This window comes from Scomber scombrus, chromosome 12 (genome assembly GCF_963691925.1).
Source record: "Scomber scombrus chromosome 12, fScoSco1.1, whole genome shotgun sequence".
Classification (NCBI taxonomy): domain Eukaryota; kingdom Metazoa; phylum Chordata; class Actinopteri; order Scombriformes; family Scombridae; genus Scomber; species Scomber scombrus.
In genome coordinates this window covers 15604524-15632431 of record NC_084981.1, presented here as the reverse complement: position 1 = coordinate 15632431, position 27908 = coordinate 15604524, and the positions used below count along the sequence as shown (strand labels likewise).

At 38.8% G+C, this 27908-nt stretch overlaps 1 protein-coding gene across 4 annotated transcripts; it reads right to left on the bottom strand.

Annotated features, from left to right (window-relative positions):
• Window positions 1–772: 772 nt before the first annotated feature.
• On the bottom strand, window positions 773–26838 carry parga (poly (ADP-ribose) glycohydrolase a). 4 transcript variants are annotated; one of them, XM_062430827.1, is made up of 18 exons: window positions 26774–26838; window positions 26072–26134; window positions 25243–25902; window positions 24965–25097; window positions 24126–24248; window positions 22590–22670; window positions 21416–21490; window positions 17104–17196; window positions 15802–15956; window positions 11965–12044; window positions 11816–11876; window positions 10849–10924; window positions 9135–9282; window positions 5122–5200; window positions 4875–4983; window positions 4096–4201; window positions 2680–2808; window positions 773–1975 (listed from the first exon to the last, which is right to left on the bottom strand). In XM_062430827.1, the coding sequence occupies exons 2-18, from the start codon at window positions 26098–26100 to the stop codon at window positions 1794–1796; spliced, it is 2319 nt and encodes a 772-aa protein (XP_062286811.1). In that variant the 5' UTR covers window positions 26101–26134; window positions 26774–26838; the 3' UTR covers window positions 773–1793. The 4 variants fall into 4 exon arrangements, with proteins under 4 accessions (XP_062286811.1, XP_062286810.1, XP_062286809.1 ...); XM_062430826.1 differs by having other exon boundaries at window positions 26072–26137; window positions 26678–26824; XM_062430825.1 differs by having other exon boundaries at window positions 26678–26824.
• Window positions 26839–27908: the final 1070 nt, after the last annotated feature.

The following is a 27908-nucleotide window of genomic DNA, read 5'->3' as shown; positions in this document are numbered from 1 at the left end:
GGGACTAGCTGTTCAGTGTTACAAACATTTCTTGTCTGTGGGGAAATTAAACAAGTGACTATTTCACAAGTACTTCTATTTCTGGTGACATGAATTGTTGCTGAAATGTGAAAAACAGTAAAGCATCATTGTTGTTGATTAAAGTTATTCATTTGTAGGAACTGCTCGGCATGTTCAATGTTCAGTATCCAAATAAACGTCAGATTTAATTCAGGAAGTGCCAGTAACCTAAATAAAGTACATGCCTAGGTGACCCAGTATGACCCCAGCTCACTGCAGCCATCAACAGTTACTGTACTGTAACCAAATTGACTTTGCACAGGAGTCCACAGCTCATTTGGGCAATGCCAGGTTCAGTGCAGAGGGCGGAGAAGCAGATAATCCACTTACCCTAGCCAAGCCTACAAACCCATTTATGGAAGTCCACGTCATGAGGTTATTTAGGAACACTAATTCATCTAATAAAGCATGTTTGGAGGCAGAATTAAATTTGTCTTCGAGCCCGAGGTCCGGGAGCTATCACAAAAATCACATTTCAAATAATTAAATAATGTATGATTTCATAAAATTAAGTCACAAATCTGTGGTGCCAAGGCACGATTAGAGGAGCCTGCAATAAAATCAGTTATTTCTAGATAATCTAAGAATAATTCAATTACCCTGATGTGACGAAAACAACTAGTGAGCGTACTGCAGAATGGTCCCTTGACATTATTTTAGTCATTTAGCAATAAAGCACATTTCCTTGACTTGAGCAGAGATGTACAATTTTAACAGGATATATTTTAATTAAGAAATTATAATAAAGAGTACAACTTAAAAACCTAAAGTACATTACTATGCAATACATTTACAGCTTTTTAATCTATTTATGAAACCATCATTAAATAGTACCCATACCATCAATCAAAATACAGAAAATAATAAAAAAACAAAACTGCATCCCCAAAGTAAATGTTATGTAAAAATTTTGCATGCAATTCTTTCTATATCTGCTACCCCTTTATTTGTACATAGTTTGAATACTGTGCTTAACTTTGAATTTATTCAAAGATGAATAAAGATGAAATTGACCGTAAATTACTTATTACGTATTTTTCATCTGTTATGATTCTGACCATTTTATTGATTGTTTTGACTCAAATTAAAATAAACATTAAGGACAATATGAGTGTTTAACCTAGACATCCTAGAGATATAAAAGAGCAGCATATATTTGTAGAGTATTTGATAAATAAATGTTACCCATGCATAGACTACAGTATGGCATCTCAACGTCTCTCTGCATACAGGATCCTCTCCACTGCCTGGGTATATGGTAAATAGAGAAGACAACTCATCCAAAAAAAAAGAAGCAAACACAATATAAGACAAGATAACCAGGAAGGATTATCATATCCTGGATTATCAAGAGTGAAAAGTGTCCACAACCATGCATATGAAGAATATTTGGCCATATTTGGGTTTCATCAAACATAAGTGTGTAAGAACAAAAAAATTCCACATCACATTTAAACTAAAAAAAGGCCTACCAGCAACCAGTATTTACTATTGCTATAAGTCTGAAGCATTTTACCACGTGTGGTGACATACTACGAGGCTCCTATAATACCACCAGCGAGAAAGGCAAAACTGTGTTTTGGTAGTTTGTGTGTTGGGATCACAAACTTAAAGGGAGTGTGTGTAAGAGAAAGAGTGATTGTAAGCACAAGACCAAGGTTTCTAAACCTGGAGTCTCTTTTACACAGCGAGACAGAGAAGGGGAGGGAGGTTAGGTTGCAGCTCTCCCCTTGTTAATGAGAGTCTGATGTTACAGGGGACATCCCAGGATCCCCGGTGGAGTTCGAGGCATCAGTGGTCGCGGTGGAGGAGATGTTCTCGAAGATGAAACTGTAGAGACTGATGTCAGGTCGACTCGTGCGGCAGTTCCTGCAAACCACACTGGAGTACTGGTTCAAAAGGCTGTACAACCTCCCTGGGATGGGAAAGAAGAGTGGGGAGAGAGTGGGATATAGAGAGAGGAAGACAGACAGTGGGAGGGTATGATATAGGGGTCAAGACAGGGAAGAAATATGGAGGGAGATAAAACAGGATTTGAGAGAAATAGACAAAAAGAACAAACAGGTTGAACAAGCAAGAGAGAACGAAATTGCAACAGAAAAAAGTAAGAAAAATGAAAGCCAGCTCAGGCTCATTTATAAATCAAGCGCACATACACGCGCACACAAGCCGTGAGCTTTTTCTCTGTAGCTCCACTTTAGGAAATGGATGGCTGGAGGGGAATTTCTCTGAAAGGCTTCAATAAATGTCAACAGAAGAAAAATGAAAAGAGGGGGAGGGGAGAGACTGGGGTCAGTTCAGGCAGTAATCCACTCTGCAGCTGAGGCTGAATGGATGAGCTGAGGAACAGAGATGGTCCATAAGGTGGAATAACTTAACATACAGATGGACTGTGTTCTGTTATTTATACATACTGTGCCCGTAATGACGCCAACAAGGACAACCTCCACCTGCTGTACGAGCCTCAAGAGCCCAGCAATCTCAATCCTATTCATTATGTAATCTACTGTAAGAGCTCAACATATGCAGGGCTGATTTTAACAAGATGATAGCTGCAGCTCAGACACCCTCAAAAAAAGGAAAGACAAAAACATTTTTGCTTTTGTGTGTTAGTCTTACCGACGGTGACTTGTCTCTCTGTGAGGAAAGTGTGCATGCTATGAACATCTCTCATAAGCTGCGCATCTCCAAAGGTGAAGTACGCTACGTCTCTCCCAGCCTCTGCGGCGGCCATCAACTGAATGAGCGCTAATAAAGAAAGGAGAAAGCTTTTGTGAAAATTCAGGCAACACTAAAACATAGTATAAGCAACATTAGTACCCTTCAATTTCAGAATGAAATAACAAACATGTAATTGACCAAATAAGTGGTCGAAACTAATTAATTGGTCAATAAGCCAAATAAGGTACGGCCTCTGGCAGAAAAGAACACGAGTGACGGAGTCAATGTGTATCAGAACAGTAAATAATCCACCACGAGTAGCAGTGCCTCGTCAACAGCATTCAATCTTTTAGCCTTTGCAAATGAGGTCTTAAGCATTTTAAATATTTAACAGAATGCATATTGATTCCAGATTAATGAACACACACAGCAAACCATCATTTGCAAAAGGTCTGTAATCTTTACAACAAAACAGCTCGGTCTTATGTAACTACCGCGTCTCATGTCAGCTCCGGGGACTTTAATGTAACATACAGTTATTGCCTTCTAAAAATACCCGCTATGCTAATTCCAGGGCTAATGGGCGGGGGTCCCCGGAAGCTAATATCATCCTCAGGGACTTTGACGAGTCCAGTGGATCTATTCATAGAGAGCTGCAAAGGAAAATTAACACATTCAATTCTAAATGACACTATACACATAGATATAACACAGAAATGTAACTCCCATATCAAAACATTCATTTGCATTCGTAATACAGGACATTTATGGGAGAGGTGTTTTTAGCATTCTCCATGAATTTGCACGTAACAGAGCAGTAACTTGTAGCATTAGTATAAAATAACTAAGTTTATGAAAATGTGTCAACAACTGGCTAAAATGTATAGCGTGTAGCACTCAAGGGGACAGTAAGGGGGCCCCTGCTTATGAAGAGTGATGTTATGTAAGCCCACAGAGACCTGCATAAGCCTGGATTTATGGTTTCCCTTCCCTGTAATCAATCGCCCTTTTAATGGAAAACATAAATGTGTGTCAGCTGATCAATAAATGCAGGGAAGCAACGGATGAGTGACACCCTGGGAGAGCTACTAATTGACCAGAAGGGGTTTTGAGTAAACTGGAGTCTGTGACTGTGCTGTGCAGTAGATAAAAAGGAAAGCTGAATGTCTTTCGGCAGGGGCTTACATAAAGTACGGAGAGTCAGAAAGTGCAAATTAATGGGTGAATCCTGCCTGACCTACTGCTATTTACCTCCTGCTTGAGAATCCATAGTCTAAATTCTACATTCATTTTTACATACAACAGTTAAGCATACACAGCCTTTTTCTTCCCTCCTTTATTTTGGAAGCATATTTTTAATTCAGTCAGTGATACCTTTAAGTCGTGTGTCTCCCCCGAACGCTCCACAGCCCCAGTTGCCTGTGGCTACTGCAGAGAGGTGCTTGCTGTTAGCATTATTTCGGGAGAATCCACAGTACGCCTGGGAGAGCAGGAGGAAGTGAAGGTGAGGAGGAAAAAGCCACAAGATAAACTTTAGCAATATATTTTCATGATGGATTGGAATTTAAAATGAGATAAAGACTGTGCTGTACTAAAAACAATATGGTAGTAAAGTTTTCACTTCAGTGGGTTTCCTGTGAGCTTGGCATCAAAAAAGCACAAGGCTGAACTATTATCACATTTTTTTTTAAAGGCAAAAAAGGCATGTTTTAAATTAAACAAAGCATACAGGTGTATAATAAACAGCTTTAATGACAGTAATACAACTGTATAAAGTCGCTGTCTAGCACGGTCAGATAAGCTGTTGATAGCCCTGAGCTAAATGTAATGATCTTACAGATCACTGGCCCCTTAATTAACATTGTTGCAGGTAGTATCTGACGATAAGTCAAAGTTCAACACCATAGGCTTAAATAAATAAAAAAACCTGTATATCAAGAATATCTGTCATGTACGGCATTATCTATCATCTACTGACAATAACATCTTTGGGAAGGTACCAAGAATTGAAGCTGTATTGTATAGGTTAATTGTGCACTTTCACTAGGGCACATCTGTTTGGAGAGTAAGTAACATTGTATGTGAGCATAAGCACATATTTACTGGATTTTCTCGATCACGGTTTCAAACATGGACTGGGACATCTCTCTCACCTTGTTGAGTTCTCTGCTCATCTTTTCAGGGAGAAATTGTTCTAAGAAGTGCCTGTATTTAAGAGCATCAATAGCCACGATCTCTGTACATCGTCTCTGCCAGTCATCCCTGGAAATGAAAGAAAATAAATGAGGGGCAGGATGACTTAAAATCGGTCTCTCCTCCAACTTTTTAGTATTGGATTTAAGATTTTGGCTTCAAATGATCAGAGAAAAATAATGACATAGTACAATGTAAGAAAAATACCTGGGAGTCTCATCGTTGTAGTTGTCTTTCCATTTGTAACTCTCAGCATAGCCAGAATACTTACTGTACTGTTCAGTACCTGCAGAACAAGAAAAAATGACATTATTAAGTATTCAGCAGTCAGAGCACACAGTGGTCCTAAATCTGTTTCAGCGCCTTATGTCTTAAATCAAATTTAGTGCTTTCTGTGCTCCACATGTGAGTACATAGTATCAGCGTGTATTGGATTGTCATAAGTAAAGGCCATTGATTTAATAAGTAATCTGCTTTGGAGTTTGAAATGAAAAGCTTTCAGCCATAACAAGAAGAAATGGTTAGAAAAAAGGAGCCAACATTAGCTTGCAAAACATGAAACGCCACAAGATCGTATTCTGCATTCACTGACGAGGTAACACACATCTGTTATTAAAATGATACCTTTAAAAAGCTCCATACATCATATTTTTGGTATGAGGTAGTTACACCATTCTTTAATGAACAGCAGGAGTTAAACATGTGAGTAACACAATGTAGGAGGTTAATGTGCCACTAGAGTTTTATAGTCCATAGTCCATAACTAGAAAAGCTAAAAACATTTCCAGAGCAAAGCTGAATTTCCTTTTTTTGCAAGTAACACTTGAAATCCATGAATAAAAAGCAGGTTTTTACTGTCTTTTCATTTACTTGATTCAATTTCAAGCATGTATCGTCAACCTGCGCTTCAACTGTAAAAACAAACTTAAAGTCCAAGTGTGAACGATGATTTTTTCGTGCCTTTTTATGATCAAGCAGGACTCAAGTACATGACCTGTACTGGAGCCAGGGTATAAAACACCATTGACAGTACAATTGGGTAAATGAGAAATATGTTTCTATGCAGAGAAAAGGCTTAGCTGATTTTTATTTTTAATCATAACAATGACATCACAAGTCCAGCCTGTCAAATGAAGTAATTTCTACGACATGAGCGACTCCTAACGTCAAAGAACAGGCTGCTCATATCGCTCTCCTCATCAGCAGAGCCGTCCTCTTCTTCCCTCCTCCTTCACCTTGATCCTATTTATCCTGGCAACTGCCCATGACAGCATCCTGGCATACAGGCGTCCATCACTAGATTACATTGGAGCAATCTACCTTCCGATCTAAAAACGCCTATGGACAAAAAACTGATATGACGTTTCAGTTCCAAATGTCTTGAAAGACGCGTGTCAGGACACCTCTGAAGACAAAGAAATGTGATTAAGTAAATAGAAGAGGAATAACAGGGAGAGAGGAAAAGATAAAGAGTCTAGAAACATTTTTAAAGAGGAAAGACTATGTGCGTGCAAGGAATATTGTCCAAGATTTTAATAAATGTATGCCGTAACTGGCCCATTCCATTAGTGGAGCGATGACCTTAGTTCGGTTATAAATTCCTTTCTGTCCAAATGTAATAAAGTTAAGTGGAGAGGAGGAGGAGGGAAAGAGGGAGGGAGGCAGGATGATGGGAAATAGGGAGGGGGACGCTGAAGGTGACTTAGGCGAGACGATTGTTAGACAACAAGACAACACGGCGCCATTGCATGACTTGCTAAGAGTAAGTCGATTTTTTAGTTACTGAACAGAACTGGTTGTGTTTGTTTGTTTGGTGACATTACTGGAGTCAAGGGCTCTTCCTTTGGCTACTCTGCTGTTCACAACAAGCCTAGAAGAACCAAGAAATGTGCAGTAGCAGACAGCCCTGTCAGCTCTTTATTTGTCCGTATGCACTCCACAGGTTCAAAGAAGAATCAAGCAAAAGAATCAATCAAGTGCAGACATCTGGGAACGCAGATGTCTAATGTACATACAGCCAAGTTATAATACATGTCCTCATGTCAAGAGGATGGGTTCATCAAACAGGATAATGATGCTTCTTGTGTCATCAAAGGCAAAACAGAAGGCTTTATGTCCAAGTGAAATACAAGCTCCAAAACAGGACAAGAGGCTGTTGAATATTAGTTTTAATACAGTATGATAGCTAGATAAAGTGGCAATAAAACAAATATGATGTGGTCATAAATCAAGTGATTAATTCATCAAGACTGTTTCAAGGGACGGTGAGGGTGCAATGAGGTAAAAAGGAAAGGAAGGTTAATTTAAAGCTATGTTTTGTATTTGATTGATTTAAATGGTACCAGCCTTTATATTATGTAAACCCCAACAAATATAAATGCAGAAAAGGCTACCAGTATTTAGTATTCGCCTCCATGATCTTAATCTGCGTTGGTCCTTTCGTGTGACCAATGGGGGGCGGGGTACAGCTAATAGGAAGGAAAAACGGTAAGCTGGTCAGAGGAAGAGGAGGGAGGGAGGCAGGTGAGAGGGCAGAACATTTAGACAGGTTGACCGAAGCAGAGTGAGTTGGAGGTTGAAAAATAGAGCAATTCTGCTGGAGAGAAATGAAGGATAACTGGGCAGTCCCAAGTGAATCAATGCGATGGATTTACCTTTGGACCTGATGGAAGGGGAGGGGGGTTCAATGAGCCCTGTGTGTTTAGCCCTCTGTACTAAGGACCACAGATATAGTCTGTGGAGACTCTAGTTCTACTTGAGCAGAGACATGTGTGATACACAGATGTGTAAGGAAGGAGGAAAATACCAAAATATCAAGCAATGCAAGGTCCAATACACAACATGGCAAGGAAATGCATTAGATTCAGTGCATTCAAAGTGTGATAGGACTATATATACAGGGTTACTGACTCCATTTAGATGTTATTAATATTTGCTTCTTGCGTGTAAATATATACACTATACTAGTGTGTATAAAGGGTAAATATATACACTATACTAGTGTGTATAAAGGAACTAACCCTTCCTAACATTAGATATTAAGATATAAGATAAGATATTCATTTATTAGTCCCACAATGGGGAAATTTGCAATACAGCACTACTAAAACTAGAAACCCTCTCTCTGGTCTTTTATGACCAAAATACATTTTCTGTAACTATTGATCCACAAAATGCTAACTAGTAGATAATAGCATTGAAAAATATCTACCATGTAAGCAATGTGTCTGCTCTACAACAGCTCTGCTCCATGCATCCTGTGGCCAACGAGCACTGTGTCTTAACCAGGTGGAAACACTGCCTGTCTTAATATCTTGTTTTTCATATGTGTGTCTGTGTGTGCTACTAAGTGGGAGACACCACAAAGATGTTTCTAAGAGTGCCATTTTCTTCTGTGAGCGTGTTACGAGAACTATAGAACCAAGAACAGAAACAAAGAATTGTAATAATCGTGTATCCATCCATTTGTGATGCTGATCTAAGTCCAAGCTGTAGTGGTGGGGCAAAAGACAGAGTATCCCAGACACCTATCTCCCAACCATGTTCTCCAGCACCTGCTGTTGGATGCCTTAGCACTCTTGGGTCAGGTAAGATATGTGTGAAATCTGGTTCTGCCCTGCGGCCTCCTCTTGGTCCCCAAGGGTGATCTCACAAACTCTATGAAGGAAAGTCATTTTGTTCATGCAGTGTCTATTCTTTTAACACTGCCCTGATAGATGAGAGTTGAAACATAGATCTATTGGCTTTTAGACTCTACTCCCTCATTGCAGATTTATCGGTCCATCTTGTACAGCATTATACCTTACGTTAATGACTCTCATCCCATGTGTTTCTAAGTTGCAAACAGCTGTGTGTGCAGAGGCAATCCTGAAGTAACCAAATCAGACAATTGGTCTAGGAAATCCCAAAAAGAATTGGTGACTAAGCTCACTGCACAACTTATTTTTTTTAATCTACTACATTTTTTATATTGATATTAGACTACTTTAAAATCCAAAGGCAGAATTCTACCTATATAGGCGATACATTTCTGTTAAATCCCATTTTTCAATGTATGATGAAGTGTAGATAGAGAGACAGCAAGCGAAGAAGGAACATGTTTACTCAAATGAAAGATTATTGAAACCTCTGAGCTCACAGCAAAAACTAAGTAAAAGTCTGTTCATAAAGCACAAGAATTAATGGCTGGAAGCCCAGCATGTGTGTGTGTGACAACCTACCTGTGATGATTAGGCATTCGTTGTATTCCAAGGCTTCAGTGAAGAGGCGGGAGACAATGAGTTCTGGGTTGATAAGGAACCTGATTTCTTCCTGGACCAGTCCATGTCCTGTGACTCCACCGCCGACAAACCTGTTAGCAAAATCCACCTAGTAAAAAAAAAACCAACTAAATTATAGTAATTAATGGCACAATTCCTCGGTTCTCTAGAATTATGTTATCTCTTTTACGTTCTCCTTTTTAATTTAAGTTTCATTTATTGAAATAAATTTGCGCCTGGTGTGCAGTTCATAATGAGACAGACAAAACAAACTCTGAATCCCTGATGTTAATAAATTGCCCTTTGTCCTATACATTTAATGCAGTTGAGATGAACTGTGAGGTTTGACTACTGTCACTTCTATTATTATTCTACTTAACAAATTACTCTATTAGTGTCTCCTCATTATCTTTCACCCACTGTGGTCATTTAATACAGATAAATGTCTAAGGATCATAAAGCTGCTTCCTGCTTGGAAATAATCAAATCAGGAAATCGTAGCAAAGGAAATGAATTCTATAAAAACTAAAGAGATAGTTCAAATACCAATAAAATGTACAACTAAAGGCGAGGAGAGCAGTTATACTAAATCACCTCCAATGGTTACAGACTTCCAGTATTTTTAATATTGGATGTCAATGAGTTGGCATTCCTTATAAGGGGTTACTATTACACCTAAAATAACATTAACACGAAGACAAATTACTGTTCAGATCACTGGAGATCTATAGCTGCTTGTTGGGACTCTTGTTTAAATGTAGGGAATATTTTGAAGGGATACTGGGGCTTCACTTCTTGTTTTTGTGACATGGATAAGAGGACAGCCCATTCAATCAGTCAGTGCTGCTATTTAAACAGTCTGTCAGGGGGTGAGGGTTCTGCTCACTGGCCCACAGCAACGTCAATCTGTGACAGCAAGCGTGTTTGTGTGTGCATGTGTGTATGTTTTCTTCACCTCCTTCACTCGTTCACCCCGAACCTCACCCCCTCACCCTTCAATCTCACCTCCTGACAGAATGACAGCCCACTCTGCCCTATCGAAACTCAACACATAGCCAGTGCCCGGCCTGCTAAGGGTAGCCATCAATCCGCCTGCAGGACTCCTGGCACACCAGGTCACCCCAGTGAGTTGGCTCACCCTCGTCATCTTTCCCTCCATGTGCCTCCTTCTCCCTCATCTCCCACCCTAGGGTCCTCTCCTCCGAACCTTGCCTCTCTAAGCTACTCATGTGTATACATAAGCTGTCAGCCAGAGTAAAAAAAATGCACCCTGATACACTGAGGTGCACGAGGAGAGGGGCGAATCAGAGGAGACAGATAGAGAGCCAATAACCTACACAGATACGCACAAAAATCATACACCCAGTTTTGAGCTGAAGGTGTTGGACTCAGACGAGCAATAGAGTCTATTTGACTTTTGAAAGCTGGACAGAAGGCATGTTTTGGTTCATGTTTGTTAGGTTTCACAATGGGAACAGTTGCCAAACAGGCATGCTACATCAAATCTGACACTCAAAACCAGAAATCTTGACACTGAGTTTGTTGTTCCACTTTTACAAAAAAGGAAGAAGATTCTCACCATGAGTGAGAGACAGACACTAGCAGGGGATCAGATTTTTATTATGCTGCCAAGGTAATAACTAATGTACTTGGGAAAACTGTACAGAAACCCTACCTGCAGCATCCCATATCCATCATCCTCAATCGTCCCCTCACAAGTGATATGTAGGCGTGTCAGCTGAGTCTGGGAGCTAAAAAAAAAAAAAAAAAGATGGTAAAACTTACAGTTATGCCCCTTCACCAAAGAGTAATTACACAAATATATGCATTTATTGGTAAAGGGAGAAAGTCACAACAAAATGTGCATGTGCTGAAAACAAATCTAGAGGTTTAATAGAAATATCACTTATTCTAATATCTAAGACATGAGGTTAATTAGTATTTGTTGGGGTAGTACACATGAAGGAAAGAAAGGTCAGGAAACAATGCTTCTACAGTTATTGGAATAAAATCAAATTATACATATCTGATCAAGCTTTTCTAGTCATTATTTCGTAGGAACCTTTTTTTGGAGCAAGAGCTTCACCGTCTTTAACCTCCTTGGATAAGATCCGCACATCACAAATTTGGGATTTAGTGAGACAAAGTTGGATGGGGAGTATTTGTGAAGCATCTGTGAAGCGTTCATCATTTCAGAAAGTTTCATTGTGATTAAAGTCTGAGCTTTGTCTGGGCCACTAAAAGACCAAACCCTTAATTCCCCATGTTGATTTGGTTGTACACAATGGCACATTTCTGCCATCATGTTGTTCTTCTAGCAAGATCTCTCAAGGCAGCAAAACAACTCTGATGTTGGGTTGATGTTGTCTGATTGTACTTTAGTCTGCTTAGAGAACACCAACACAATTCAAAATTGTTCAACCAAGTTTTATGGGGCATGATAGAGGATGTTTAGATACAACCTGACTACATTTGGAGTGTCAATAAATATAAAAAGAATATTTTCTGGACCAAAATATTAATATTTGACTAATTTGGACAACATATCTCCCTTAATATGAATAGTTATCTAAGGATTATGAGACAAATATTTGTAATTAATTACATTAAGTAAATCATTAAATCAAAGCAGAGAGTAATACCTTTCCCAGTTTGGTGGATTGTTCAGTACTTGTCTTGCGAATGTCACCAGACCTTTGGGCCCTTAAAAAAAAAAAACATATTCAAAAATGTTCATACACTGAAAAACATTGAGAGAAGCAATAATTGCAACACATTTCTAAATGCTTACTGGTCTGTGTAATTTTCCTGAAGTAACAGAAAAGGGTTTTCAATTTCTCGATTTTTCTTGGTGAGGAGCCTTCAAACAACCTGAAAAAGAAAGCAAAAAAGAGTTGTGTAGGTTACTGACTTTCTAAAGTAGTACATCTGAAACTCTCTGAGCCAAGAAAATGCCAACTTTTGTCTTAAATTTTATTTTTTATATATTAAATAAAATGATGTGTTACATTTTAGCAGATGAGAGGCTTTCATGTTCCACTCAGGGTCATTATCTGTAGCTCGCTGCACAAGCATGCTACAGCTAGTCATGAGTGAGGTCAAGCTTTCAAACTGGCACGATGTCTCTCCCATTTACCTCCATCCTTCATACAATGGCACTGCCTGAGGCCCTGTTTCAGTTCTTCAGTTACCATAAAAACTAGGATGGAGGGAGGAGGGAAAGAGAGAGCATTGGGTGGACAGCTTAATTCACCCCATACTGGTGCTCTCTCTCCATTAAAAGTGACCTAATCTGATGACTAATCACAGTTGTGCATTCATCTTTCCCTCCTACCACTTTCTACCCAGAGCAGTGGAGAAATAAAAACATAGGGGGGAAATGAATTTAATAATGTAATGCACTAAAAGCCCTTCTGTTAGACACTATTTAAGGCCATTCTTGCATATAAAACATGTTTTTCCCCATTTTAATTCCTTACTAATGCTCTAAGAAGCCCGCCAACCCACCTATGAGAGAGTGTAAGTGAACCACTGCTAGATCTGTCTGAGATTTTCACTATATACCTTGTTGAGAGGAGCAACTAATTATGAAAGATATAGTTACAAAATATAATGAAGCAATACTTATGTTCAATTTATTTTCTTATGCGCTGTAACCTTATTTACTATATAAGGTGAACCAGAAAACAAGGTTTCCAATTACCAACTGGGCTGTTTTCTTGCAAATGAGCTAGGCCACCCAATGGTCACTCTGTTCACAAACAAAAACAGAGGATTTTATTTCTTAATAATGGGCTTTCACTGTTGATCAAATTGTTAAAACATTTTTCCTATGTCATTTTCCTCTCAAGCAGAGGAAAACACAAGCTAAAGAGATAAGTCTCTGCCTTTTTTCCTGCCCCTCGAATCTATCCATCACTTAACGCAGGACAAACCTTGACAGTTCTGCCAAAACAGCAATCAGCAAATTGCTTGCTGCTCTGCCTGTCCAAAATAGAGCGCTACTGTAGCCGATAAGCAAAGTGACGGACACTCCCTCAATTACAGGGGAAAAGGGAGGGCCAGTAACGATCCATGGCCCATTTTAGACTGCACTGGTTGTCTTGTCTCATCTTCTCAGAGACACCAAGACTTTTATTTCTCCTCTTGCTCCTTCCTGTATTTCACTGCAGGCAGAAATGCTGAAAGTGAAGGCAGACCGGAGCGCCTGCAACCACGTGCTGGCGTGGGTCAGAAAAAGCCAGCCTTACAACTGGAATCAATGCTTACATTATTACAAGGGCCTCTTTACTTAGCCCGCCACTAACATTCGATGTGGAGACAGATATCATGCACTCATACGGATGACTGATTGCGAGAGTACGATTAAGGTTCAGATTTTAAAAAAAAGGGAGATAACGACAGGAACGTGAAGCAAATCAGAGATGATCAATATTACCATCACTGGGATTCATAAAATAATATAGCACAACCCCCAAGGGAGAGCATATGGCTAATTAGACTGCAAGATAGCAGTTAGGACCGATGCAGATTGCAGGGAATATCAAAATTACACCCTTCATGTCCTGCAAAGAGCATAAGCACTATCATAATGAGGTAAAACTAAACTGACATGTCCGAGTATGTTAGGCAACAAGACCGGAAGTTATTTCACGTCACTAATGAGGAGAAAGTGCCTCACGGAAATTGAGTTGAGACAAAATCTGGACTATGTCTAGTTTGAGGTGGCTACAGTCCGTAAGTACAGTAATAGAGCTGGTAACAAAATCTCATTTATTACCAACTCTATTACCAACCTCCACCTCACCAGCAGACATCATCTCCACTTTCTAACCATTATCATCTGTGAGATGACAAAAAAAAATCCCACCAGAAAACAGCAGATGCTGTGTACAACAGTGTAAAAGCCTCAAAAAGTCAAGATTGTGAGAAGCCAGAGATTCAGTGAGTAGACAGTATACCTTAACACAGTCTGTCAAAACATTAATTTGTTTCAATTAGCCATCCAAGGCTCTCTCAACAGACCACTGCTTCTGAGTAGATAGAAACAGAGAACACCAATTTAATAATCCTACACTCTGTAACTCACTCCCACACAAATAACACAACAAAAACACAGTGTTCACGACTTTCTGTCTAGTCTATAAGGTGACACGGGCAGTTACAGTATGCAATATTAAAAACAAGAAGTTTTCAACTATCTCTTAATAATGTTAATAATAATAATAATAACAACTTTATCTCTTTTCAAGCTAGGAGCAAACACATTTACAAAAAAAATAATTGAAAAGGTAAGCAAATCCAGCTATTAAACTTAAAATCAGTTAGTTACACAACAAAGCTGTATTATGTAAACAAATAAGACTACTTAGGTGAAAAGGCAACTCTGTAAAAATGTCTTAAGACAGGATTTAAAAGCAGAAGTCAGAGCAAATTGATCCTTGAGGTATGACGCATGTTGTCTGTGCAGCTGAAGATATGAATGAATCAACTGAGAGATAACATTTTTTGAATGACAGATAGGAGGAGAGCCACTCCACGGCCGTCCCACAAATGCCCACCCAACCCTAAAGTCTACTAATTAGCATAGTGTGATCAGTGGTATTAAATGCTGTGCCAAGGTTAAGCAGCACCAGTACAGAGCAGTGTCCAGAGTCTGCAGCCAATAATAAGTCACTGGTAACCCTTGGAAGAGCTGTTTCAGTGCTATGCAGCTGGCAAGATCCAGATTGAAAGTTCTCTAAAATGCTGTTGTTATTAAGAGAGCTTGCAGAAGATGTTTTAGAACCAGTTTCTCCAAAATTTTAGAAATGTAGGGTAATAGCAAACAATAGAATGTCAAACGTATGGAAATGTGAATAGATCTTGAAAATGTCTGTTAAACCTGCAGTCATTAATAAAGAATTTTTTTTTTTTTTTTAAACAATGTTGTGACTGTGTTGAACAGCCAGATAGACAGTAGGTTAACTCCTAAGACCCAACTACATGCAACAGCTAAAGACCCTTTAAACTCCAGTGCTGTATTGGACTTGCACTTATTAGCTGAGTAAAAACATCAGATGCACCTATTAGGGGTTTTTAAGGCAGTAGTGCCCCCTTATGGAAATAAGTTTAGTTTGTTCTGAAAGGTAGAATCACTGAAAACAGAGAGGCTGTAACACATAGTTTTAATTAATTGTGAAAATGATAATATACATCCTTAATTGTTTTCAATGCCAAAATTACAAAATTAAGAACATTAAGAAAAACACTAATGAAAACTAACCCCGGTAATAATGCCAATAAAGGCTTGGAAACATGTTGTTCCACAGTCACCAAGGACTACAACAAGTATAATGAGTCCAATCTGGCTCCTGATTGACTGCATAGTAAACTTCACTTATTCTTCTTAAAGCATGGAGATTTGGGCTACACCATTGAGTCTATATCAGGATCAATATCTGAGTCTGCAAAGATCTACTCAGACTCCTGCTTAAGGTAATGTCTTGCAAAGGGACTCAGCAAAAGACTCAAGGGGCATATCTCATTTTGTGTATAAAAAACTAACGACTGCAGCCCACTCAATTACTTTAGTGAGCTTACTGATCATTGTTGTATGTCTATCTGCAAGGGGATAGTGTGCCTTTACCTGTAGAAGTTGATCTCGGGATAATTGCAGTACTCTGACTTGCGAGAGTTGCGTCGGGGAAATGTACAGAAGAAGGCGTTGGCAAGAAGACAGGCTATTTGCTCCTGAGACAGAGTCAGGGAATGGTTCATCCGCGACTTCAGCAGGGGGATTGGCTAGAAAGAGAACAAGAGAGAAAATAGAAAATTAAATCCCAATAAAAACATAGGAGAGAGTATAGGTGTGGTGTCAAAGCAAAGAGACAAAGACTGAGGGACTGGAGATCAGAATGGGAAATGAGGAGAGACGCTGAAGAAACATAACGTTACGTGGGTGCAATACTGTAGATCTGAGGGCTAATGGGGGTAGATGATTAGCTTAGCAATCTAGCAAACAGGAGAGACAAAGGGAGTTCCATTAAGTAAATGGGTGGTAGTAATTAAGGTCGTGGTTTTCCTGCTCTCCCCTAGGTTCGCTCAGTCAGGCACACGGGCCCCATCTATCTTCACTGATTAGGGCTAAAGAGCCTACCAAGGCTGCCCAGTTAGCAGATCAATACCAGCTCTAATAACACACACTTAAAGATTAGCCGTGACGCTTAATACAGCAAAAACGAAGCGGAGAGAGACCAGAAGCTTATCCAACTGCTACAAATGATGGTTTTCTGAGAGGAGAACTGTACCAGAAACACCCCACCACCACCTGAGCATCCATGACATTCTGACTGTGGTCTCCTGCCCGGAGAGAGAGCTGAGTCACCTTTATTGAATTGAACTGAGAGCTCTGAAATAGATAACTGAATTACAAAAATAGCAATCTTGGAATTTGTACATCACGACGAATAGATGACAGAGAAGGAAAATGAAGACAAATAGAGATGACATTTAAAAGATTTGTGATATGGATGAGCTCCATTTAATGTGAATAAAAGAAGAGGGTCTCTTAGCTTTGATGGGAGTGATATCAAACTCTACATTCCCAAAATACATTGCTCTCTTTATTTTATCAAACTAGAAGAGACTAGATTTTAAATTCATAACAAGCCCTGGTTTGGTGCAGCACTGAATGCAAAAAGTAAGTTCCTCAAGTGCACAAGCATAACACATCAGATGGATGACAGGACATGAGACAGACTTCTCCTCTCTCTGCCCTCTTTTCTAATGAAGCAGCTCTTGATATGGATCCAAAAAGGGGCATTTATTATCTGAAAGTTGTAACTCATGAGCTGCTCCTGCACAACATCCACCATCTAAACCTCTTTCTCTCCTCCCTCCCCCTCCCTAAACAGACTGTGCAGATTAAAAAATGCAAAACTACACTTACCATCGTGCAGAGGCTGGGAGCAGTGAGTGCTAGCTCAACCATGTCTGGCAAAACGGACTCAAAAAGATGCTGAACCTCAGCATGCTCAAGAAACTGGAGAGAAGGAAAAAAGAGGGAAATATTGTTAAATGGGATATCTCTGTGGAGCTGACTGCCTAGTTAGGCAGGCAGTTACTCAGACTCAGCAGCCAGAGTGACTGATTAGATCTGAACTGACATTAGTGTGTAATACAACTGGTTTTTCCAACACAAATGTTAAGTAAAATCAATTCAAGTTGCAACCCAGTGACACATTTATTCATTTTTACCTTGCTAATAGTTTATATCACAACAGACATTTAATTAAAACCTTTCAAAATGTTGCTTTTTTGTTTGTTTCTTATAAGTTTACATTAAAATTCAAATATATATAATATATCAGTCATACGCTATTTTATATACAGTAGATAGTTATGACAAAACTACAACTATGGACATTTTTAAACAGTCCTATCAACAGTCCATCCCCACATTGTCTATAAATTTTTTTTTATAAATATAAAATAGAATAATAAGAAATGTCAGAGCTGATCGAGCCATGTTGTTTTCTCCATTAACTGTGCATTCATTTTTTATGGTTTGGTATAGTTTAGAAAAAGAAATACATGAGGAGCAGCCAACGACTTCATTAAAAGTTGAAATGTTATAATAAAGGTTTGGCAGTGAGTCCAATAACAGTAACCAATATCTGAGGAAAAACACTCAGTTGTCTCATATCCAACAAGAAGAATCAGTGTCGGTAAAGATAACAGAGGGTTATTGTTGTTATGTGGTTCTCCTCAGATATCAATAATTCCAACCCTGCACTTCACTTCAGAAGTGAAAGAAGAAGAAGAAATGCTGCAGAGAAATGCTGCTACTCGCTACACAGAACCTGTTTCAGAAGAAACTACCATCAATCTGGCACTGAGCCTGCCACAGCCAAGGCAACCATACTTCAGCCTATAGCTTACCTCAGCATCCATCTGCAGTTCCCTCTAAAATAAACATCCAGTTATTCCATCATAGACCCAGATTTACAACGCAATCACTTATGAGTGTATTGGCTTCGAATGTCACTGTCATCAATCACTTGCCTTATTCTATCAAGGTAAGCAGGGGACCTCGCACTGATTAAATGGACCTTCTGGACCAAATGCAAATGACCAATTGTGGAGAGAGATTGGCAGAGTGGTTTGATTTCCAACAGGAAGTCTTTGCTGGGTGATTTGGTCGGGGGGGCATTTATATGGCTGCAGAGCAGGTCTGACTAAATGCTGTCAGAAGTAATGAGCTGGCAGACATCATATAGCGCTCCTGTGGGACTAATAGATGGTAGTTGGTGATGCGGCAGGATGAGGGTAGAGAGATGATCCCCCCAGCCTTTCCACAGCTACAGCAGCCGGCCGCAAGGGTAACACACAACTTAACCTTCCACATCGATATACTGTGTATGAGTTTTAGCAGGACAGTCCAGATTTACTGCTGCATAAGCTAATGATCGATTACACTCTGATCTTCCATCCATTCTGCTCCTAACAAGTTATCTTCATATCCTGGCAGTTCCAACTAAACAACTCTTGGTTTTTACATTTTAATTTAGGGGATCAAGAAAATGTTTTTCAATGCATTAAGTGAACCTTTTTTCATATTTATTATAAGAGCAAGATTTTAGGTTGACAAACTGACATTTTAAGAATTTTTTTAATTTTTAAGATAAGATAGAAAAAAAGTGACAAGGCACAGAAGTGAGAAGAAGAGTGAAAAGTGTGTTGTTGTCATCTTGATGCTGAATGTTCATGAACTCCATTGGAACATTAGCCGTACTTCCTCCTGGACCGGATTCCTACTCAGCCCTCAGACATTTATCAGAAAGTGACACAGTGACAGTTTCATTTGGCAGGGGAGAAACACTAAGACAATTTACAGACAAGCCCTAATTTGGATATCTCTTTTTCCCCCCCTATGGCTATTACACGTTGAGCGGAGTGTCAATCACTGGCCCAGGGGCAATGTACCTCTTGACAATTACCACAGTGATGCACACATCTTGTTCTAGATTTAATAAGGTGTTCTTGATTCAGGAGTAGAACGGTTAGGATTAAACTCACCAAAAACTACACCAAATTATGAGTTCTTTTTTAAAAGCAGGACAATGTATTCTGACAATTATTAATAGATTGTGTGGCCCAGCATCAGAGAATAGCTGTAACTTCAGTCCATATGATTCTTCCCTACATTAGAATGTGCGTGACAGACAAATCACTTAGGATGGTGCATGTTTGCTGTTGAATGGCAGCTGTTAATCATAATCAAGAGTTGGCATGATGGTCTGAGTCTTCATCCTGCATCCATCAACTTGTTGCAACCAGTAGGTATTCTGCGTCTGTTCATATTATTCAACACATGTATGTGTTGATTAGAAATGTAAATTCATTGATTATTTTTCAAATAAAACACCCTGTTCTCATGGCTGTTTCACTGCTGCAACTAACAACTAACTAACATTATTTTCATTGTCGATTATTTTCTCAATTAATCAATTTGTTTGATCAATGAAATGTTGATTATTGCTTCACAAAGCCCAAGGTGATGTCTCTAATGTCTTCTTTTGTCCTGCCCTACAGTTCACAACTTAAAAGTATTCAGTTAGGTCATAAAAGACTAAAGAAACCAGAAAATATTTACATTTGAGAGCTTGAATCAGAGAACTTAAAGATTTTTTTCTTAAAGAATGACTCCAAATGATTAATAGATTATCAAATAGTTGGCAATTAATGTAATAATTGGCAACTAATCAATTAATTGACTAATCCTTGCAGCTCAACATTGACTTTTGTTCACTTTTGATATTCAAACCTTCAGTTGTCCTTCTCTTGTTAGGACGGCCCCTCTTTAAAAAAAAATTTTGGCAGCAAATGCGTGAAAAATAGGGGGGGGGGGGGGGAATACCTCACTCTGGGCAGTGAGTGGACAGCTCGAGCCGCTGACGCAATAGACTTCTGGAAGGGCAACTTTCTTGCAGGCCTTACTTAGCATCCTTACAGATTTAATAGGTCCTTTTAATTAAATTGGATTAAGCTATAAAATGGCTCAGGCAGCTATTGATCTACCAAGTGCACTGCTTTACACTAAAAAATGATTTCAGAGAGGAGAAGAAAAAGAAGCCCATTTTGGAATGGTCTGTGTTTAGCTAAGTAATCAGTGATGAGAAGGGACAGGCATCAGATATCTGACTGAGCTGTAATATGTATCAAATGCTTCCACTTAATTGTAAGAGCTCCATTAAAATAATTATCTTGTTCGTGGTAGCTCTAAACAAGAACAACAATGAACTTACCCACAAAGAATGACAACAAACTGAGTGCTTTGATTAAATGTAGGTTACTAAAGGCTTCAGGCTGAGTTTGATTTGCTATCCATTCAAAGACTCTTCTTTTTTCCTTTGGCCACTTCGGATGGTAATAGAGTAGGGCTGCAACCAACTATTATTTTCTTTACCGATTAATCGACCAGCTATTGTCTTGATTAATTGTTTGGTAAATAAGAGTTTGAACAAATAGCAAAAAATCCCCATCACAAGTTCCTATAAAATGTATTGTTTTTAATTGAGCAACAGTCCAAAACCCCAAGATATAAATTTAATCATCACAGAAAATTAAGAAAACCAGACAACATTCACATTTGATAAGCTTCTTAAAAAAAAAAGACTGTAGCTGGAAATCCTAAATATAATAAACCATTTTAAAACTAGTTTTGTAACAATGAAAAACAGGTAAATATTCACACATATTCCCACAGAGGAAAAAGTTTCTCTAACAACACATATGTAATTATAGTCCCAATTTGTCTGAGCAAGTGTTAAAGAGAGAGGAGATAAAAGGAGAGACATTCCCCTGGTTCACCTGCAACAGCTGCTGCCGCCATGCTCTGCGCTCATCTGTCCTAACTGTATGATATATATTTGCTCCTATGAGACTTTCAGGTGCTGGGAAGGGACGATGCACACTGGTGGGTTTACAGGTAAACAGAGAAAAAGCAGACTCCCCTTGCTATAACAACTCTAAATTGGTATCAACTGCTTTATTCTTTATTGTGTTAAATTTGATTTTATTGAGCTCTCCCATTCAAAAGATTATATATTCAAATGAAGATAAACACTAAAGAAATGTTTTGGGAACACATGTTCAGTTGACTTTAAGAAGCCATTTTGTCTTCCTGCTGTGTTTTGTTTACCAGCCTACCCTTAAAGAAAACAAAAAAAGGTAACAGTCATATGTTTTATGCAGCTTACCTCTGTGCAAAGAAGGTTCAGGGCAGTGAAGTCCCATTTCTTTGCATGGGCTATGTTGTATCTCAGTATTGCATCCTGAAGAGGAGAATTAGGAATTATATATTCATAGCAATTGTATGAATTTATATAATGTATGATACCATATGGCAGCAGATTAACAGCAGGTTTAATCCAGAAGAATATGTAGGATCACAAATTCTAAGTCTTCTTTTAATACCTGTTGTAACAAGCTATGCAAATGGTAAATGGACTGTACTTATATAGCGCCTTTCTAGTCTTTTCGACCACTCAAAGCGCTTTACACTACAACTCATTCACCCCATTCACACACATTCATACACTGATGGCAGGCAGCTACCACGCAGGGTGCCAACCTGCACATCAGAAGGGAGCTAACCATTCACTCGCATTCATACACCGTTGGCACAGCAACGGGAGCAATTAGGGGTTAAGTGTCTTGCCCAAGGACACATCGACATGTAGACTGGAGGAGCTGGGAATCGAACCACCAATCTTCCAATTGGAGGACGACCGCTCTACCTCCTGAGCCACAGCCGCCCTATGCAAACTCTGCCATCCTGTGGTTGTTCATGGAATTACTTTGTATCTTTGAAACTGCTGTGATAGTTCAATTGGAATAATTTATGAGCAGAAATTCTCCAATAAAGAAATGCTGACCAAACGAGCAACATACTAGTTGAGAGGGACATTCTTATTTAATTAGCCACTACGATTAGTTCAATTCGAATAACTTGAAAAGGCATCTTGTCCTCACTGTTTTGGCCTTCCATCCACACTAAGCTGATTAATTTCACAACCAAAAACAATGCTTTCAGAAACACTGACTGGGTGGAAGACATCTCACAGTTTAGTGTGGATGTGAAAATCAAAGCTTTTGCCAAAATTATGATGAATGCCTACACAGACATGCACAGTAATGTTAAGAAACAAACTTTATGTCATTAATTCACTGTCTGCTGTCCCTCATTTACAAACTTAATGGCGTGTAAAGATCTACTGAAACACAATATAGGTTATCATGGAGAGGAGGAAGAGCCAGAACAGAGCTTTTCAACTACTGAGGGCAAGCAGAGGAACAGTTAGCAGTTTTCTTAGGTCTTGTCATTTTACTGGGGACAGAAAACTTCGGTCCAGCCCAGCAATGCTGTCTTACCCTCACATCCAGAGAACTTTTGAACCCTCCCTGCAGAGCAGTTTGGATTAACTCCCACCGACTTTGGACACCACCTCCATCCTACAAGACAGAACATAATAATGATAATAATAACTTTATTTGTATAGCCCCTTTCATATAAGAAATGCAGCTCAGAGTGCTTTACAACAAAATAAATTAGATGCACCAAGTGTTTCACATGAGAAAGACATAAAAAGGACATAAAAGTAAATGTGAACAAATAAAACCCACTTGATAACATGAACAGAAATAAGATACAATAAAGAGAAAATGCAATACAAAGAATGTATACTTCAGTAGTGCTAATTTGAGACGTAATAAGTAAGAACTCAGAAAGTACTTCACCCTCTGTACATAATCCATAAATCGGCACTTTGGTCTCTGAAGCCATAAGCAAACAGAACCGAAATAAGCCTCTTTCAGCTTATGCCATGGCATTTTCCCTCAAGCTTAACCTTACTGTGGGTCTTATCTGTGTAGGGCGCAACCCAAGGCTGTCCCGGGAAAAAAACACCCTTAAAACACACACACCGTTTTTTCTCAAACGTACCAACTACTGACCTCACTACCCTTGTAATATGAGATGAGAAAATAAAACTTCATAATAATGAGAAAATAAAGTGAGCAAAAACCTCATTTAATAATATTAATAAGAATAAAATATAATAAAAACAAGTATAACACCCTGTGACACATAAAATAGAGTACATCTTGAATAGTAATAAGAGTAAAATAAAAACATACGAGCAGTACTGCGTGAAGTAGACTGAGAGAAAAGCTAGTTAAAGGCTAAAATGCAGAGTTGCAAGTTTTTTTCTTTAAAAAATATTTAGCGAGCTGGCTTCACGGATATCTAAAGGTAGTGTGTTCCATAGTATGGCGGCGTGGATGACAAAAGCTACATTCCCGAATTTTCTTTCGGCTGTTGCTGGGAACCTCAAATAAACCAGCAGCAGATAACTTGTAACTTGGTTCTAGCATAGTAAGGGTTTTGTATGTAAGGAGAAGGACCTCAAAGTAAATTCTAAATGTTAGAGGAGGCCAGTGCAGAGCAGCTAAGACTGGACTAATGTGTTGAGCTGCAGAGTTGAGCTGCAAGTTGTCTTGGGATGAATGGATGTACTTTAGCTATATCTAAGGTGAAAAAAAATGTGTTTTCATCACCTTGTTAATAAGCTAGGATCTGAATTGAAGATAACATCAAGGCTTGTAACCTCATTTTTAATCCAGGAAGTTAATTTCGCCAGATTATTGTACAGCATTTCTCTTTTTGTTTTGGGGCCCACTAGAAGGATCTCAGTTTTTCTCATTTAACTTTAAGAAATTATTGCTCATTCATTTATTTGCCAGAATGTAGCAATAGAGTTTATAGTTGCAGCATCATTTGAACTCACAACACACAAAATGCACATTACTTTAAAATAATGTTCCTGCAGTAATTAACCTTGTTCTAAATCTGCATGTTCGGATCGCATGATATCATGCAGTACTAGAACAGGACTACAACTCACATACCTCTGTCTCCATAGGAAACAGATTCTTTTCAGAGCAGGGCATCTTCACAGACACATCATCCCAGGCGTCTTTGAACTTGGTGGGGTATGAGACAGGGACTTCTCCCTCTCTGAGGAGATCTGTCTGTAACAGTGAAAAAATTATTTTTTCAAATTAATTACAAATAACTGCTGTTTATGTAGCAGCAATAAATTAAAAAACACTAGACACAAAGTATGGTACTAATCTTATGGAATTCACAATGGCAGCCAGGCTTTAACACCACAGTCTCCTTTCCTTTAAAAACAATTAATGAGATTGCTTAATTGGCGTGACGCCTTTTTTTAAAGCTGAATACATGGATAAGGGGCATACAAGCTTGTTACTTGTCTTAAAAAAAGTCAGATAACAAATATATTCTGTCTTTGCTGGCTGACTGAAAAACTTAAAAAGGTGTTTGTGTAAAGGCATGATTGATCAAAAGTAATTAAAAATATTACTCTTGATTTAAGGGGCTGGTTGGGAGAGTCAAGTTTGGGTCATATTTATAAAAAAAAGTGGTGGCTACACAGCAGCACTGACAGTTTTCCTGTGAGACTAGCGGAGGAGGACACAGTCTGATAGGAGCATTACTGACAAGAGGCCTTAAGGGAATCATTGAGGAGGACTTTGATCTGCCCAGCACTGTCTCCCTTTTCCTAATTCCCACTGTCAGTGTCTAAACCAACCCTTTTACATTCTCTCTTCCACTTGTCTTCGTCATTGAAATACCATTAAAATGTAATCCCACCGTTTTTTTCAAACTGCAACAATCACATAAAAATAAAGAACACAAACAGATGTAGTGTTTGCTAACTCACCCTGACTGTGACAGTGTGGTTAGGCAGTACTTTCAGGTGAGACAGAGGGGGGGCACACTGGGGCATTCTGTTCAGCTCATCTATGGGTGTCCCGAGCCATCCTCTGTCCATGTTATGCAATGCAAATGACACACTGTACAGGACAAAAGCAGAACAGTGTACTACAATATTAAAGGAAGACACTGTGAGCATAGTGGAGCTAACACACAATTTGAAATGTGATTCAACAATCTAAATGAAAAAAAAAATTGCACAGAGAGGTGAAAATGTTGAGGTACCTTTCAAAAGTTGCACCTGACTGGCCTCCAATTAAGTCCTGGCTCATATCAGATGAGCCACTGCATTCTACCATCTCAGCTTCTTCAGTTCCCATGGCAAGCTGATTGACTCTTTCTTTGTCCAAACCTCCAGAATCAGAGTCTTTGACAAACTGCTGAGCTTCCTTTACCTGAGCCTTTGTAAAGCCAGAGTCCTCCGCACAAGCACTGCCATCACGATCCCTGTCTGCAGAGTTGTTAACAGGCAGCGTTTTACAGACAGGGCTGTCAGGACTCAGCATCTCCACATCACTGGGTGTGCTTACACCCTTCCCCGGACTGATACTAAGACATAGGGTGAGTTTTGGATTGGGGGAGTGTGCAGCAACACAGGTTGTTTTAACAGGGTGGGGACCAGGCGAACTGGGCCTCTTAGATTTCTGCACATTAGAACAGTGTGTTTGAGCTGTGTGAGCTGTGTTCGAGTCGGATTCATCCAGCCCACCTGCAGACCCACCGTCCACTGAATTCTCAGATGCTTTGTCAACATGTGAATCCCCTGTTTTTACACAGTCTTTGTCATGCTTTTGTGGTCCACAAAAGAGCTCATCCTTTTCATTTGTAAGGTTTGGTTTTGAAACATCGTTCTTCACACCGTCTGGCTTGACGTCAGCAGTCACGCTGCAGCAGAACATGAAGAGAACAAAGTTTCATAGTCAAATATTATCCTTTACGAGCTCATTGCATCTGCCCTTTAGCCAAAGTACACTTTGTAACCCCTCATTATCAAAGTACATTTACATTCCTTATTTAAACACACTATATCCTAATGTTCACTGGACTGCTTTACCTTCTTTGAGAGGCCATTGCTTCATCCATCTTTGACAGGTCAGACAAGATGAATCAACAACAGCTGCTTGAGAAAGGGGAAAAAAACATATTTGAAACATATTTTTATACATGCCTGCCAAGATGTTATTAGCTTCCTACAACTAGAGCCAAATACAACCCCTAAAATGTGTTTCTGTTCTCGGACAGAATCTACATTGAGACCTTGGAAAGAACAGCCAGTAAAACTTAAAGAGGTGTCTTTGGGACTTTAATGGGTTCACTTTCTCGGGTCATGAAGCTGGGCTGCTAGTCGGGATGATCGTGTACATAAATAAAGTAGTACCAGCTTTCATTTCAGCCTATTGCCTTCAGTCATTTTGTGTATGCTCAGCAGCCCGCGAGGAGAAACTAACCCAAAGACGCTACAACGAGCTAGCTAACTAACCGTAACCTATGAAGCTAGGTTACTTTTAGCATTACTCTCACATTAACATTATATCATCAACTGTGGGTGGCACAGTACTTTGTCCCGAGTGATATGGTGAGCAGCTCCATAACGCAGATAACAGCAACGTAATTCAAGCTAGCAGGGCTGACTCCATTAAAACAAAACGATACAACTTACAAGCATGCCCCCTCTTTGTGTGAGGCTTCTGAGTCGGGTGCATTAAATAATTATTTATTTATTTAATTTAACACACAACTATTTCTCTCTCCACACCTCGTATCACTCCAAATGTTATTGTCCAGTTAGTGGTTTACTGCCGCTTCGTTGTTGTTGCAGCTGTTGCTGCGCCTTGACGGCAGGAACACCGGGACTAATCAGAAGCGTTCTTCACTGGAAAAGAGGCGGGATCATGAGATGGTATCGTAGCAACTCGGTCGAAAAAGGAGTGTAGTGTCGTGCGTGCAACCGTCGGAGTTTTTAATAGACTAAAGTAAAATTACGATATCCATCTTTCTAAAAATGTGACTGTTCAATAATTAAAAATTGTTAAAACTACTTAATTCTATAATAATAATAATAATAATAATAATAATAATAATACTTATTATTATTATTATTATTATTATTATTATTATTATTATTATTATTATTATTATTATTATTATTATTATGTTGGATCTATTTGTTGTTCCTGTTGAATTTAATAATTAAACGTTAATTTATGTTTGTTTGTTAGTTAGTTTGTTTTTGCTCTTTGTTTTGAAGAATATAACTGAATTAGTTTGATGGTATAATGGTAGCATTGTTTTGGTTAATTTGAGTACTGGTTAATGCTTTTGTTTTGAGGGTGCTGGGCAGCTTGGGTGGATTCATTTCTATAGGTAAACAGGTATAGGACCAGCAGGCATCGGGAAGGGCGTATGGTATTTTACCATGTAAGATTAATTCCTGAGGTACATCAGTGGCCGTTTGATTTTGAGTTTATTCATTTATTTTCTTCTTATTATTATTTTTGTTCACGTTAAGAACAGACTGCCACTACAAATAATAATAATAATGATAAAAAATAATAAAATAACAATGTCCAATAATTTTCCACAAAAAAAATAAATCCTTCTCCCTCATTCAAAATTCCATAATCATAAATAAATATATTTCATCTCAAAAGTTTTTTCCTGCTGGACACAAGACGTTTCCTACCTCACAGTTAAGATAATTTTCAGTGCAGTGTATGTAAGTTTCCACACATCACACTAGTGTAAATTCAATATTGTACCAAACTATTTGTGATGCCACAAATCATGCTCTGCACATACATAATGTTAAACAATGAAGGTCAAACAATCAACTGTAGGAACAAGAAAAACTTTAGACTTTAAATAAGTATCTCTTTTTCTATGTACTGTAT